At 38.4% G+C, this 16,987-nt stretch overlaps 1 protein-coding gene across 2 annotated transcripts in view; it reads right to left on the bottom strand.

Moving 5' to 3' along the window:
- Window positions 1–16,987, bottom strand: part of Hbs1l (HBS1 like translational GTPase) — a 75,335-nt gene that overhangs the window by 10,338 nt on the left and 48,010 nt on the right. For both annotated transcript variants that reach the window (XM_057754591.1, XM_057754607.1), the window contains 8 exons: window positions 15,539–15,801; window positions 14,962–15,127; window positions 12,454–12,571; window positions 9,764–9,910; window positions 8,045–8,119; window positions 5,996–6,113; window positions 5,458–5,526; window positions 3,124–3,228 (listed from right to left, as the gene is read on the bottom strand). In XM_057754591.1, the coding sequence (XP_057610574.1) occupies window positions 3,124–3,228; window positions 5,458–5,526; window positions 5,996–6,113; window positions 8,045–8,119; window positions 9,764–9,910; window positions 12,454–12,571; window positions 14,962–15,127; window positions 15,539–15,801 (1,061 nt within the window). The remainder of the gene's footprint in view (window positions 1–3,123; window positions 3,229–5,457; window positions 5,527–5,995; window positions 6,114–8,044; window positions 8,120–9,763; window positions 9,911–12,453; window positions 12,572–14,961; window positions 15,128–15,538; window positions 15,802–16,987) is intronic.

The raw sequence follows: 16,987 nt of genomic DNA, 5'->3' as shown, positions 1-16,987 counted from the left end.
AAGTGTGTCCTCATACTGGGAAAACTTTGTTTTCAATTAGAGAATGACCTAAATGAAGCCCGTGTTCAGTCAGAGCCTTTGAGAATCCATTCATCTAGCCCTTAACTATTCTTGCTCAAAGACAACTTCTTCCCAGAGTCTGTGCACCATGATTCACTACAGGAGAGACAGAGTAAGAAAACAGCAATAAAACCTAACTTAAAAATCACCACATTCCTAATATATTATATAGGTATACCCAATCACCTCAGAACAGCCCTGAGAGCAAATCCTCAGGGCTGTATTTAGGAATAAGTTTCCTTATTCCATGGCTTTTGAAACAAATCCTATGTTATTTCATTTTATGGGTTAGACTTATAGGTTAAATTACTTTTTTGCTGGAAGTTGTGCCTTCCAACGAAGACGGTGTGCAGGCCAGTCATGGTAGAACTGTTCTGGACTGATATATTTTTAATAAAATATAATCCCTTTATTTCTTCATAAAATCATATTTTTCGGCCTTATGTGAGATGCTCTTTTAGAACAATATTTTTGGCTTCGAAAATTAGTAATTTAAATTGTAAATTTAAATACAAAATTGATTAATTTAAATATCAGTCAAATATCAACTAATTACATTTAATTTTTAAATGTAATCAAAAATGGCTATATGTGTCTACTAGGAAATGGAGACTTAAAAATATGAAGTAGTTGATGTAATAAAATAGAAACTGTCTTTGTCTTAATATTTTTAAAGGGCTTTTCATATTTAATGGCCAATTTTCCAAAATACTTAGCATTGTTTCTTCTTCCTCCCAACCACATTCTTGTCCCACACCTATTTTCTGCAGGCTTTCTCCTTGGTCAGACATTATAAAGGGGGCTTTCTTTGCTTTTTTTTTTTTTTCTTTGAATACTCCAGACACTTGATACGTTTTTGTCATTTGTGTTTTAGCGCTTTATTCAGACATCCCAGGCTGGTCACCAACTCACACTGTAGTCTAAAAAGGCCCGGAAAAAACTGCAATCCTCCTTCCCTAGCTTCCCAAGGCTGGCTTAAATTTGCTGTCACTAGAGTTGCTGCTTCCCAATGGCAGTCACACACCTCCGTTCTGGGGGTAACAGGGCATCACAAGTGTACCTCACATATTTAGAGCAAAGAGCACACAGTTCCCTCTGGCAAACCTAGTGAAAACAGTGGGCAGAGCCAAGGGCTGGGACTGCCCAGAGACCAAGGAACGTCTTAGAGCAGGAGCGCCTCTGAACTGCAGACTAGAGGGAAAGCTCAGAGTCTCCACAGCGAGAACAGACACACAGCAGGAAGCAATGTGCAGCTCTCACAGGTGACCACAGGGACTCAATATTAAGGCCTGTGGTAATTTTGGGACCATGTTCTTAACTCTCAGCTGCTGGTTATTTAAAATAATTTTTTTAGTTTATTCTTTAAAAAAAAGCTCATTAGCAGAAATTAGTATTTCCAAAGTGTTTTAGTTTTTGGTGAGTGTGTGCGCATACGTACATTCAAATGAGTATATTCACAGGGAGAACAGAGGTCAAGCTCAGGTGCTGTTCCTCAGGCACCAACAATCTCATTCTGTTCTGTTGTTTTGTTTTAACGCAGGACTTCGCTGAGCAGTTTGGCTCCCAGTGAAAATCTGAGACCGGCTTTCCTGCCTCTCCAGACTGGAATTCCAAATGCCCATGGCAGCCCGTATGTGGGCTCTAGGAACTACACACAGCTCTTCTTGTTGGCAAGGTGAACTTGAGCAGCTGAGTCACCTCTGCAGCCAGCCATGCTGTAGGCCTTAATCCCCTCAAAAGCAGGAGCAGAGAGCTGCACACGCAAACAACAGAGCTACGGAAAGTGGCTCTTCTTAAAGTAGACATTATTTTTCAGCTAGCGGGGTACGCCATGGCCTCTGGCATGCAAGAATAGGGTCAAACGGAAAAGGAATCTGTCGTTCCCATAAAATCTTTAAATATAGGTTGAGCATATTACCTAAATAGGTTATCTATCAATTTCTTAAAATACCTCACACATGGAAGGAATCTCAGCACATGAGGGGCTATGGCAGGAAGATCACATAGCCTAGGCCTTAAATCTGTGATGGAGTGCCTGAGCAGCATAGCAAGACTGCTTATCCAAACACCAAGAATGGAGGATGTGACTCAGTGGTATTTCTGCCCAGCAGGTATTAGATTCAACCTCTACCACTGAGGGAGTGGGGGTAGGAAGACAGGGCAAAGAGTGGCAGCAGAGTTTTAAAACTTAAAGTTTTAAAAATGTACACTCCAAGTTATAAAGTTCCCAACTATAAACTTAACAACTATGAACACAAAGTATATGAAGAGCAATAGAGGGGTGTACTAAAATGTTAACCTTTCCAAAAGGTTATACTTCAGCTTATACTTACTATAAATAGTAGTATTCTATTATAAAACAGCTTCCATTTTACCCAGAAGTCACAGAATTAGCTAGAAGTCAGATTAAGGTTAAGTAGAACTGAGAACTTTGTACGCTAAATTTAGATAAGAATATATACACACAAAAGCCTAAACTTGGACGGAAATAGTTATCAACACTCATCAACTCACACAGCACACCTCTGAAAAAGCAGTGGAGGTGGCAACTTAAGTTAGCTCCACTTCTCTTTAATACTAATCTTTTCTGTGTTGGTCTCTTATATTTACCTTATAGAGCAAAGGGTGTCATGTCTAGGTATAAATGTGGTCAAAGCTGTCATTTGATTCTGAGATGTAGACTCCATGGTGACAAGCTGCCTGCTACTGACCAGCTACACTATCAGGCTGGATTCTTTAGTTTCTTCTACAAATTATAATTTTATAAGTATCTGTCTGGTATGTATACAGCTGGCTCAGTCTTACACCAGATTTTATGACTCAGTGCCCCAAACAGAATACTACCAGGGTTAGAATGTCAGATGTACACACAGTCGTGTGCCACAACAGAAGAAAAATCGTTTAATGTTTTCACATGTTAGTGTTCAACAGTCAGTATCATTTTGACAGTGAGTTACAATTTCAGTAAGAGGATATTTACTCTGGAGTTAGAACTAGACTACTGAAGAAGAGATCTGCTGTCTCAAGACCTGTTGGCAAAAGCGCACTGCACACTGGTCATACCTTTTGCAGTACAAGTCTCATTGGGTGGCATTGCTAACAGTCGGTCACCAGTCTGGACATAACCAGCTTCAATTTTACCAGTCACACAAAAGCCAGATCCTTGATCTGAAAAACATACCAACATCATATGAAGCATACAGTAATGCTATCTGAAAATTAATACTATGACATTGCTTTCCTACATAGGTACAAAAGGCCAGGAGTTAAACACCAGCCAATGTCATCCTGGAAACTTATTGCCTCTTCTAAATATTCACACTCACTTCACATTCCAGTTTTTCTTACAAATAAAATTATTCATATTATAAAAAAGAGGTTCATTCCTTTCCAAATGTTTATGAATGATTAGTAAACAGCAGGCACTCTACTAAGCTCCAGGGTAAGAGAAGGAAATAGGCCATGTTCCATAAGAAACTTAACCCAGTGAAGAGAAAGACAAAACCAAGTGAACTCAAGGGCCACAAGTGTGATTTAAAATAAACAGAAAAACTGTGCATCCAAGAATTCATGGTGGCACACTGGGGTGTAGCTCACTGGCCCAGCACATGCAAGGCTCTGGGTGAGAGGGTGGGAGGCAGAGAGCTAAGCACTAAGGTGTTATTAATAGCTTTGGTTAACTTCAAATGTCTGTGGAGTCAGGTGGCCAACCCATAGTCTCTACTCTGAGGCTGAGGTAACAGGCTCATGGGAGACATAAAAGTGGGCAGTAGGGGAACTTATGGACATTCCTTTATGAAAAGCATGGAAAGTAAGAGAAAGGAGACATGAGAACACTATTTCGGAATCTGAAAATGAAGCCCACACACCCAGGTCACAAAAATGAGGTGGCAGGAGAAAGTGGGTCAAAGAAAACCAGGAAGAAAAGAGTCTCACAATGGCTATGACAACAACCATCATCAAAAAGAATGCAAATTTAAGTACAGCAGGAGTCAGAACTAGAGAGTGTGTGTCACCTCAGGACACGCTAAAAGGAGCAAGCAAGGAAGAAGCTGGGAAGCTGCACAAAGAGCAGCAGGAAGAAAGCAACTGCTTCCGGTGTTTCTAAGAGATAACGGGCATTTGAGAAGCACTATCATATTCCCGCTAGCACCACCTCTCTGGAGACTAATCTGGATTCCCTCCCACCCCTCTGCTCACATTCATTTCTTACTCATTTACTAAGCGTGCACTGTGCCAGGTACCGGACTAGACTCTGCTTGCCTTCAAGGGTTCACCAAACAACTGCAGAGACAGCACTGTAATAATGAATGCCATGCAGAGTAGAGGAAGGAATACAGTGGGTGCCTTATGGGTGGGCATAGAGTAATCTGCAAAACTAGTTCAGTGCAAATGCACTCTACTTCTGTGTGATAATGGAGATTCAGGAGACTACTGAATATTAACAATATTATATACTTCATATCTTTTTTTTTGGTTTTTTGAGCCAGTCCTGGAACTAAGCTCTTGTAGACCTGGCTGGCCTCGAACTCACAGAGATTCACTTGCCTCTGCTCCTCGAGTGCTGGGATTAAAGGCGTGCGCCACCACCGCCCAGCTTAGTTTGTATCTTTTATTCTATTACATTTCTATAGATTTCTAGATAGGGTCTTCTACATATTTTTAAGCTAGACATATTCTTAGGTACTTAGTATAACACCTCCATCAGTCTGAACTTTTGCCTCCCTCAGTTCTAGGGTACAGATTTCCTAGTTTCTTAATCACTAGTCTTTTCTCACAGTTAATGGCTCTGATTTCTCATATTAAATTACCCGTTGTCTATGTGATACTGTCTCACTCAGACTGACACAGGTGGATAGGAAACAGGCAAAGAAAGGAAGGGATATTAAAGTATGGAAATGGGGAGACAGCGCCAATGGGATCTTAAATATTTATATATTTTATCAATTTTAAAATTATATTTATTTAGTGTCTCTGAGTGTGGTGACTGAAATCACCACAGTTCAAGTGTTTGATGCTTGGAAGAAAACCATCAGGAGTTGATTGTCTCCTTCTGCCATGAGGGACCAAGGGACAGGACTCAGGCTGTCAGGCTTGGTGGCAGGTGCCTGTACACAGTGAGCCATAGGAAATGATGAGTTGTCCACTTTGTTTATAGACAGGAAGATAACGCTTAGGTTTCTTTGTCCCTGACAGGTGAATGCAAAGTGGGAAGTGGTGTGTAAACTGAAGGGTGTTCGGGGCTCTAGGACTGCGCCGTGTGAGGTATTAGTGACAGCGTGATGATCATCCTGCACTCATGCAGAGAGGATGGACCAGAAGACGACAGAATAAGGAAACGAGACACAAAGAGTAGACGGGCAGCACGACACAGCCACTCTACAGCACAGCACTCACCTTTGAAGACGTCCGACACACACAATCTAAAAGGCTTGTCGATGGAGCGTTGAGGGGGCTTGAAGGAATCTGGCAGAAAATAACAAACATTTGAATTTAAACTATGGAACATGGACATTGCTCAGTGGATGAGCGCAGCTTGCACAGTGGCCTGGTTTTGATTCCCAACACCTTCAAACCCAAAAAAGGAACTATTTTCCCACTATCTCAAGAGTGCCCATTATTGTCTGCTTCTAAAAAAAATTATTTTGTAAAGACTGTGATTGATATACTTAACATCTATAAACCATATTTCCTTCATATCACTTCATTTAATTCTAACTAGTCTATCAGACAGGGAGGGCTACCTCAAACCTCATAACATGGCTTCAAAGCACTGAGAATTACTTTAAATAGAACACATGATTTCAAAACTGAGAGCCTAGTTTCTCTGATTACAAATTCTATGCTTTTTCATATACACTGTGTCTCTCATAAAGAACTCTAAATAATATCAGGTTTATAGCACATCAAAACAGCGTGGCAGCAGTGTTCTTACCAATCTGTTCTAATAAACAGGAACCTTTATACCATGTCGTGAGCTCACTCGACTGTGATCTTGTGATTAAATTTTCACCACTGAGACCACTCGTGGGGATGAAAGCTACATCACTCTCCTATTAACAAGATGGGAGATAGAAACTTAATTACCACATTACATAAGCAAAAAATGCAGACTCATCATGACTACAACTGAATCAAGTTTGCAAAATGAACAGCAGCAGACTTGTCAAAAGGTAACAGGAACCAGCGAAGCTAGCCCTGAGGTTATCTCAGTCAGTATTTTTCAATTTGGAGGAAATTCGAAGTTTTTCTTCTCACCATTAAAGCATATTTACTTAGTGATGTAGGCATATTGCAGATTTTTGCTGGATAAATTCTTTTCTACCAACATGCCTCCATGACATCCTTAAACTTTACTACCTAAGCTGGTAGGTGGGAGGAAATCTCTTATTTACAGAAAGCTCAGGCCAAATACTCAATACATGCACATTTTAAAAGTCAGGCATCTTAAAGAATATATTATATATATACACCAGAAGAGAAAGAAAAAAATAAAATTAAATATATTTAACAAGATAATATCAATACAGAAGGAAAGGGTGGGAATAGGTATAAATAATAACACTAAGGGTTTATAGATAAACCATGAGGTATCATATTATTTTATATTTTTCTAAAATTACATATAATATATGTAAATGTATGTGTATATGTATAGTTTTAATGACATTATGCCACTTGGGTAATAATACTACCCTAAGAGCAATAGACTAACAAAAACCCCAGTACTAGACATAAAAAACATTTCAAGTGTTGGTAACAGGAGGCCAAGAGATTCCCCAAACAATAGAGGGGCTTCCCATTGCCACTGACCTGCCTCCAAGAAGTTGCAGGTAAGACCCACAAATTTCAGACATGGGGCTAGGAGGGATTGAACTGGATTTGTCCTTAAAGCCTCCTCCCTGTGAACTAGCTAGCACCCAAGGAAGGGGAGCAATCAACAGTCCTATCCAGCTGAGACGCCTCTGAACCACTGTGCTGAGCAGCGTGGACGATAACCGTACATTAAGGTCCAACAGAGGTACTTCCATCTCACCAGTAACCAACAGCTGTTTAACTAGATTCAAGGCCTGCTTAACAGGAGAGAAATCATGTCTGCTACTGGAACTATCCACCCACCACGGTTAGTGAGGTTATGGATCTTAGAGAACATTGCCACTTTACTGAACCAGCATATCTCCTAAGTGCATTCAAAATACTTATTCTTTTATCCATAGAAAACTGCAGCTTCTCAACCTCATGAAAGAAGCTTTGCATTGCTGCAGATAGAGCCCATTACAAAAGTTATAAATGATCCAAATGAAGAGAACAAATGGTTGTAGGGTGCCATTTGTAAGCGCCAACTGATACACCCACAACACAATCCCACACACCTAAGGCGCAAGAAACGTGGTGGAGGACGGGACAGAAAGACTGTAACAAAGAGCCAGAGGACCAGGAAGTCTGCTGCAAGATTGTCCCCTAGACATGATAGGGAAATTACGTCCATGATACCTCAGTAATATGTATGCTGAGTAAGACCCAAGCAATGATAAAACCAATGTCCACACTAACACCCTTAGACGAAGAATAGTCAACCTAAGGAATGCTGAGAGGGAAAAGAGGTCTTCCCCAAGGAAGAGTCCCCTAATTGAGTAACCAGTACCAAAGAGACAGCCCTGGAATCATATACATACAAGCAACATTAAATGGACTCAGCAGGTTTTACTTATATATCTACGCATATATATCAAAATGACACATATCTCAAAATAATAACACCTGACAAAAAAAGAGGCCACGACTTGAATTTGAGAGTGAATGGAGGGGGCAGGGATTGGAGGAGGTAGAGGGTGAGGGAAATGATAAAATATTTTAATTAAAAATTATAATATATAAAAATTTTAAAGACCAAAAAAGAATATTAACATAATAACTTGTTTTCTTATATCAGTAAAATAACTTAGAGATATAACTAAGCCAATTTAATTTAAAATTATCATACCTTAAAACCTGCTTGCTTAAGAAAATGCCCAAGTTTTCCAGTAATCTCTTGAAATCTTTCTTGTTGCCAATTTACCTGACAAAGATTCAATTTATACTTAGAATTATGCATGAGAATATGACACATAAAATCAAAATTTCTATAATAAAATGTACATAACCAAATATATAAAATATAAGCTAAATTTAAACCTCAGAAAAAATCTTACCATTAATATTTTATTTAACTTTTAATAATCTAAGATTAACTTTTCCTAAAACAGGAAGCCAACAATTTCTAACAGTTAGAATCTACTAGTTATGCTAAAAGTGATTTAAAATTAGGAGAGAATTTGATTTATTAAATAGTGCTTTGAACAAGCATTAGACTAAAATATAAGGACTAACACCCACCTCTGCCAATCATCCTAACCAAGTATGGAGAGTCAACTCTAGGTTATATGCAGAATTTATGACTATGTACATCAGTGCCTACAATTATGTGGAAATACATACCACAAGAGGAGTGTGAGCAATGAAGTTCTGACTCTTATGTGGTGGGTAAAATACAAGTACATATGAAAAAGCTTTTCTAGTTTTCTCTACGTTTGAAATTTTTCATACAAAAATGCTAGAGAAAAATTAATACTATAGGTAATAATAAACTACAGAAAAACTAACAAGGAATATTGGTGAATATTATCAGAAGCTAGGGTAAGGAAAGTACCTAAACATAAAAATAAGCAAAATAGATATTTTTATGTCCAAGTGATCAAAATGGAAAATGAGCAAACTGCACAAATAATTTCAAAAGGAAAAATATACTTAAATATTATTACTATACATAAAACAATGATGCTAACAAATGAATATGTTCTGTATATTAAATTCAAAAATAATTTTTTCGTAATAGTTGATTTTCCAGTTTAGGGTCATAAATATACCATACCACATGTGCTAAGAGTACATAACCAGCACATTTCTCAAAGGCACTCACATCATATTTGGCAAGTTTCAAAAGCAATATGGCCCAAGACCCAGAGAACAAGCCATTTTAAAATATACACTCATATATACCCATAAAACAACTATAAGTCTTCAAAATTAGATTGTTTAAATGAATCATATCATTAACATAGCCTACAATAAAGCCATAAAAATTTCTTTATCCAAGAAAACATTATAATCCAATGGTTGTGATGGAGAAAGAAAAAATGAAAACCCTTATCTATAAAAATGAAATTGTATTTTTCTATGTACAATGTATGTATATATAATGTACAATGGATGTATAATGAAATGGTAATTGAAAAGTTTTAATTTCCAAAAAGTCATTTTGAAAATAAGATACTGTTGCTTAAAAATTAATAATACCGTGTTCCATTAATTAAAAGATAGCAAATTTGTATTTCTGGAGTAAATCCCTGACTTATATCTGTGGGACTATACATAGGCAAAATATTACCCATTTGAATTTTTTTAATTTGTTTATGTGCATGAATGCTTAGCCTCATGTATGTGTGTACCACGTGACTATCTAATGCCTGTAGAAGCCAGAAGACAGTGTATCCTTGGAACTGGAGTTACAGATGGTTGTGAGCTACTATGTGTGTTCTGGGACACAAACCCAGGTCCTCTGAAAGAGCAACATATGCTCTTAACCCCAGAGTCATCGCTTCAGCCACTAGAATATCATTTTAATCAATATCTGAAACAAATTCTCACAGAGTCCTTTAGCTACCTGATCCATTTTATTGACAGCCACAGCAAGCTGTGTCACTCCAAGAGAACGGACCAAAAGGCCATGCTCCCGCGTCTGTCCACCAGTCTCAAATCCAGCTTCAAACTCTCCCCTGCTCGCATCAACAACTAACACAGCTACATCAGCCTGAGGAAGGAGAGAGAATCAAAGACAGAAATAATACCACACTCCTTTCATGCGAAGGACAGGTTACTCAATGAACTACTTGGTCAGATTGAAAAGCAGGTTATAACATGACCCCAACCTGAAACCAAACACCAAAGCAAATGGGAGAATACCATGATGGCTTAAAAAATTCAATACCTATTATAGACTTGTGTGACACCAATAATAATGGCATAAACAAGAGGAACAGAGTGGGCAAGATGGCTCAGTAGGTAAAGCTACTTGCTGCCGAGCCTAACTAGATGAGTTCAATGTCCTCAAGATGAGTTCAATGTCCTCAATCCACACGGTGGCAGGAGAGAACTGATTCCCACAATGTGTTCTCTGACCTCATACAAATGACGTCTCCCAAGCACAGTCACACACACACACACACACACACACACACACACACACACACACACACTAAAAAAGAACAATAAGAAAGTCTATACTTGATTAGTAAAAATTAAAATGTTTAGCAAAAGGGGGGAAGAGAACATAAAATTAAGACATAAAGATGACCAATAATTTCAAGTGTCATCTTTACCAAAAAAGATGAAGAAAAAAAGGGATACAGAGTCCTATAGAAAATTAGGTAAGATATAAGCCAGAGATTTGCTAAAAAAAAAAAAAAGCAAACAGCCAAAATGTTTAAATTTAAAAAGTCCCTCATTTAAAAAAAAAATCAAAACTACATATTCCCAGATCCTATTTTTAGATGTTACAGGTTAGTGATTTAAAAGACAAAATGATTCACTGGAGGCAACAGGGAAGTGTTCTTGAACACATTTGTTATGGGACTAAACAGCCTCCCAAAGGGCATTTTCAAAGTAGCAATAGCCCTAAAACTGTACATTTTACTTCCTATCAATTCCATATTTAAGAATTTATCTTACAAAAACAAATATGCTACAAAGATATTCAGATATCAGAATATTATCTAAAGTAAGACAAATTATGACACAAATCACCAAAGGTCGCAGTTCATCTTCGGCAGCTACTAAAACAGAACCTTGTGGATTATGCACACTGGATGAAGTTGCATTTCTGTGACTGGTGTAATAAAAAGCTAAATAGCCAATAGCCAGGCAGGAGGTATAGGTGGGACTTCTGGACAGACAGAGAACTCTGAGAAGGAAGGGCAAGTCACCAACCAGACAGACATAGAGAGGAAGCAGGAGGTGCAACAGGAAAAGAGTAACTCTATATACATGGCGGAATGTAGATTAGTATAAAATAGGCTATAAGAGCTAGCTGAAACAAGCCTAAGCTAAAGGCCAGACTTCATAATGAATAGTCTCCACGCCGCTATTTGCGAGCTGGCTGCTGACGAAAGCTTGCTGCAGTATCACAAAATTCTCCGCCCTGTGACTTAGACATTTCTCCTTTCCTATACAAATCCAGAAGACAGAAAGAAAAAGTTCATGTTCCCTGTCAGCCTTCTGGTTCCCACAACTCCTGGCTTAGCCATTCTTCATCCAATTCTACTTCCATCTTGGGGAAATAGCTTACAAAATTTTTCAAAAAGAAAAAAAGAAAAAAAATGCCCCACTGCGCTTCTTCCAGGCCCGTTCTTATCAATTATTTCTGTCAATGTTTTGTCTGGATATTTTTCGAAGAATGCTGCTCATTTTCCCTTACACAGATTTTGCTTAGAGTTACAACTGTCCTCAGAGATACTCAGATTACAATAATTAATGAACCATCTGTGGCTGGTAATACTGTCTCTCAAAGGTCTGTTGATATTCCATTAAGTGCTCTGGCCTCTTGGTACAGTTCACAATAGCCTTTTAGTTGTTTGACAGGTTTTATTGTCGTTTTCTGTACTGTGTAGTTTATAAGAATTTCACAAAGATTATCACATAATCCTTATATGATATGAAACGATCATAAAGTAAGTCTAGAAGCTACACAAAATACCACATTCTTTACAGAACTTTATCATGTAAATTACACTTAGCACTCATAAGCTCGGCATGGTAGCCTACACCTATAAACCCTGCTTGCGGAAGGTAGAAACGGATCTCAGAGTTGGAGGTCACATCGAGAGTCTGGACTACATAGAAAATTCTAGGTTAGTTTAAACTCACAGCAAGCTCTAGTCTCAAGAAAACAAAACAACAAAAATAGTATTCAGGCACTGAAGGGACAACCTATATATTTTCATCTTTTACTTACTCAAATACTCTTTCTAGCTTAATTCTACTTCAAAGGGTTCGTTATCATGCTAGACTTTAATTTTAGCAATAAATGGGGTGGAGGGATGTTCAAGAAATCTACACTTACATACCCTAATTTTGACACCAGAGTTCCTATCTCTGATACCTCTGCAGCTGAAACATGGCAGGAAGCTTAGATGATACACAGAAGTAGATCATGAAAAATGTATCTCATTTTTTTAACCTCCTAAAAGTAAAACTTTCAATTTGAAAATATTTTATGAGTTAAAATCCCATAATTGTTAGCTTGGTGGTGTCAAGAACTGAAGATCAGTGTGGCACCCTCAGTTGAGATAGTGGTACCTGGGCTGCTCCTGTGATCATGTTAGGAATGAAGTCTTTATGGCCTGGAGCATCCATTAATGTAATAACTTTGGTTGTGGTTTCAAACTTCGTCATGCCAACATCCATTGTTACTCCCCTTAAACAAAACACGAGATGGTTAAAATCTATTATATAAGTACTGATGTGGGCTAGACCTCTTAATAATAAACTAAATGACAACCTAAATTCTTCATAATAATAGGAACTCTTTTACATATTTATCTTGTATAATAAAGTACAGGATTGAAATATCAGCTATAACCCATTATCCCTGTATGCTTTGAAACCAAGGTTGTATATATAGCAAACTCAATCAAAATGATAGCTATTTCCCATTTCCCAATGTTTTGCAAGAATCTATAATTGTGAACAAAGGAAGTTATATACACGCATCTCTAGATGAAAGAAAAATACATAGAGAAAAGATAATGTGGCAAATTATACTTTTGAGGAATTAGCTTTTCTAATGTTCTAGTGTTTGTGTCCACTATTAAAGAAATAAATACAGAAAACTTTCACTTGCAAATTTGTCAAGTTAAAATTTGAAAACAAGAAAAAAAAACAGATGCCCAATTTTTAACAAAATCAGGAGAGATAAATGGCAGGGTTTTTTCATATTCCACTTTATCCTTTTTTCAATTAGAAGAAATCCTTAGAAATGGCTAGAAGAGCCCTGAGTCATGTGACCTCGGAAACATAAAAGGTTTGCTCTAGACCAGTGGTTCTCAATCTATGAGTCACAACCCCCACAGGGGCTGCATATATTACAGTTTATAACAGGAGTAGCAATGACATAATTCCATGGTTGGGAGTCACTATATTAAAGGGTCACAGTAGAGAACCACTGCTCTAGACCATTCAAACTGAAAAAGATCAGCCTTTCTTCCATAGCAAGTGTCCAACACTACAATAATAAACTAGAGGTCTGCCATGGCAAAGGGATGTGGGTCTCCTTAGTCAAGCCATTTGAGCTTGCCAAAGTGATGCCTAATTCTGCTTAATGTTCTCCCACACCTAGAGGTTTATAGCCTTTCATAAGAAAATGAAAATATCATGCAGCTTATTAATTTCCAAATATTTAACATGGTGGAGTAAAGAACATGTCAGTTTTTAAAATGTCATCTGGCAACATAAAGAAGAAACCTTCTAATATGTACTCAGAAATTTCCGCTGTCTACAGAACGGAGGAATAGTCTAAATCATAACATGGTGAGAAAGAAAGCTAGCAACCACAATATTACCGAATAAGCAGCTGTTACAGCTGGACATCTCCAATGCCTGGCCATTATAGGAATGAGTGAATTATAGCTCACTTGCAGCTCAACGCTGACACACAATTGGCACATTTTACTAAGCCCTTTTAGCTTCAATTTCACTCTTCTCAGTCTATTAATCCACATAATCAGGATACACAAAGAAAACAAAAGCCATATTCTTTAATAATCTGTTAAGCAGGTGAGAATTACTCGGGCTTCTGATACTGACATCACATACAGTTCCACTGTTTTTCAAAATATGGCAAATAACAGGTTAAAGGGTAGAAAGCAGCTTTGCAATAATAGAGAGAAAAAGATAACCACATGAGGGAGAAAGGCCACGATGATCCCAATACCAGTTATGAGGAGCACTAAACATTAATGTAACCTGCTTTACTGAGAGCTGACTCATGATCATTAGAGAGGACTGCAGGGAAATGAACACACGCAGCAAAGCCTGCAACTCCAGGTACACTCTCTAACCACACTCTGATTAAAGCCATCAGAGATGTCCCAACTGTTAACTTAGAAGAGCTTTCACAGGGCCTCATGGGTGTTAGTTGTTCTTTTGACTCAGTAGTTCCTATCTGTCATTTCACTTTACGTAAGTGGCCTCCACTTCTCCATCTCTGATAAGACTTAAATATGATATACACTTATGCTTTAAATTACTTCAAAAGAAACACTGACTCTCTGGCCAGAAATATGTGATTATCTTCATCCTTCTGTAAGCATCCATCCAAATGAGCACTAAGTCCCAAGAAAGGATAAACTGACTACACTCAATTGCTTCTTTTAGACCGTCTCATGAGAACATAGAACACGAATTAGAAAGCTGTGGAGGCCTCTGTTCTGGACCCACTGGGAATTCTGAGTGTAGCAGAAGACAGTGTTACCCTTCACCTGCATCTATACCCTGATACAAGACTGAGTCAAATCAACGTTAACTCCAGTCAGAGCGTGTGATACCCTGAGGGAGTGACAACTGCCAGCTCTTCTGTACAAATCATCGCAGGGAATCTGCAGGAAATGTGGTGGGTGGTTCTGGTCTTTGTTGTTTGGTTTTAGATAAATATTAACCTATTCTCACAGAACAATGTACAAAACAAAAGAATTTTTTTAAGTTTTCTCTAACACATTTTGTATGTTTTACATATTCAACACACATTGCATATTTATTTTAAAGGACTGTTATCAATTTAAACTGAAAATTTTGAAATATAATGACTACCTTTCCCTTTCTTCTCCAGTCTCATCCAAGACCCATGCATATGCAAAGGAAGCCTTGCCAGCCTTTTTAGATTCTTGCTCATATTTATGCATAGTTCTTTTGTTTACATTACCCAGCAGATAAAGCAAATGGCCCATCAGAGTACTTTTCCCAGCATCAACATGACCTAAGGAAGATTGATTCAGGATTAATACCAGGTTCATTTTCAGATTGTTCACACTGAGGCATTGCATGATTGTAATTCAATAGCTTAGGGAAGTATTTGGAGTAATAAATACCAATTTTTATCAAGGTTAAAACATCTCAACAGGGTGTATGTGGGGGGGGTGTTGTGCACATTGTTTTAAAAAAGGGCAATTTTCCCCATTTTTTAAAAAAATACTTCCCATTTTCAATATATTCACCAAATGAAAATGTCATAAGCCAAGTCTGATGCCCCCTTGGTCACAGGGCATCATTTCACCCAGGGTGGCTAGGATGCATTATGATGCAATGCCTCTTTGCCTGAAGTCTATGCTGCCCCCAGGGGCTGTAAGCCTGGAGCAGGTCCTCCAGACACGGCAGAACAAGGGCATACCAATGACCACTAAGTTGAGGAGCTGCTTCCCGCCCTGCCGCTTCTCCAGCTCTGCCTTCACGTCTATCTGCTGCCTCAGCTTGCCAGACTTTTTGACTGATGTGGGAGTTGAACTCAGCTCTTCTGATGCTTGAATGGAGGGAGGTAGGAGTGCAGATTTATGAGTGCTGGTCTCAAGAACGTTAGAAGCACCGCTGCCATCGTCACCAGGAGGTCTTTTGTGAGGAGTATGCAGACTATCTCCATTTTCCTCAGAGGTTAAACTACAAAAAGAAGATCAGAAGGAAATGTCAGGAAACCTTTTCAACTGCTGTCCTACTGTATCAGAGCACAGAGATGCCTCTTTTTGTAATTCCTTACATTTTGGATCTCAGCTAAGTGATTCAAGTCTGTTAAGGTGGAAATGGAGAGAGGCCAGAGCCAATCTACACAATTGCAGACCTGGAATCCTAGGAGAGACATCTACCAACATTAAGATGCAGTCAGGTAGGGTGGTGTGCACTGTCAGGCTGCAGTCAGCAACACCTCTGCATCCTATGAGGTAAGAGATGTTGTTTTAAACTTTCAAGTGCCTCTGAGATATGAAAATGACCATTCTGGACCTCGGCCTACATTGACTATTATGACTGAAAGAATAAATTGGGGACAATTTTTTTCAGACACTTTCTCATGTAATTTTATGATCTTAACTAATTAATGGGATTTCTTATTTCTAAACAAATTTCCAAAAGTGAAACCATTATTTTGTAAATCTACAGGTTTAATTTTTCTCCTTGAATTGGGTACTTAGACACTAATTTATACTATTGATTGAGTACAGAGTATCTGTCTTACATTTGATGTTTCAATCAGTTCTATTTACCTGTATTCTATAGGTACTGCTACAATTCTCAATGTAGATAAAACAGAGTGCCTTCCAAACAATGAATACATGTGTACAAACAAATGGAGAAATGAATTGTCAGTGTATATTTTATATTCTCTCATTCAAGTACTGACCTTGTTTAGCTTCAATCAGGACTGGGTGTATCTGCAATGGTATGTTCAGGATTGGGTGTATCTGTGATGGTATGATCAGGATGGGTGTATCTGTGATAGTATGGTCAGGATTGGGTGTATCTGTGATGGTATGGTCAGGATTGGGTGTATCTGTGATGATATGATGAGGGTTGGGTGTATCTGCAATGGTATGGTCAGGATTGGGTGTATCTGCGATGGTGTGGTCAGGGCTGGGTGTATCTGCGATGGTATGATCAGGGTTGGGTGTATCTTCGAAGGTATGGTCAGGATTGGGTGTATCTGCAATGGTATGGTCAGGATTGGGTGTATCTTCGAAGGTATGGTCAGGATTGGGTGTTATCTTTGAAGGTATGGTCGGGATTGGGTGTATCTGCGATGGTATGGTCAGGGTTGGGTGTATCTGCGATGGTATGGTCAGGGCTGAGTATA

Source organism: Chionomys nivalis, chromosome 2 (genome assembly GCF_950005125.1).
Source record: "Chionomys nivalis chromosome 2, mChiNiv1.1, whole genome shotgun sequence".
NCBI lineage: Eukaryota > Metazoa > Chordata > Mammalia > Rodentia > Cricetidae > Chionomys > Chionomys nivalis.
This window is presented reverse-complemented; position numbering and strand designations above follow the sequence as displayed.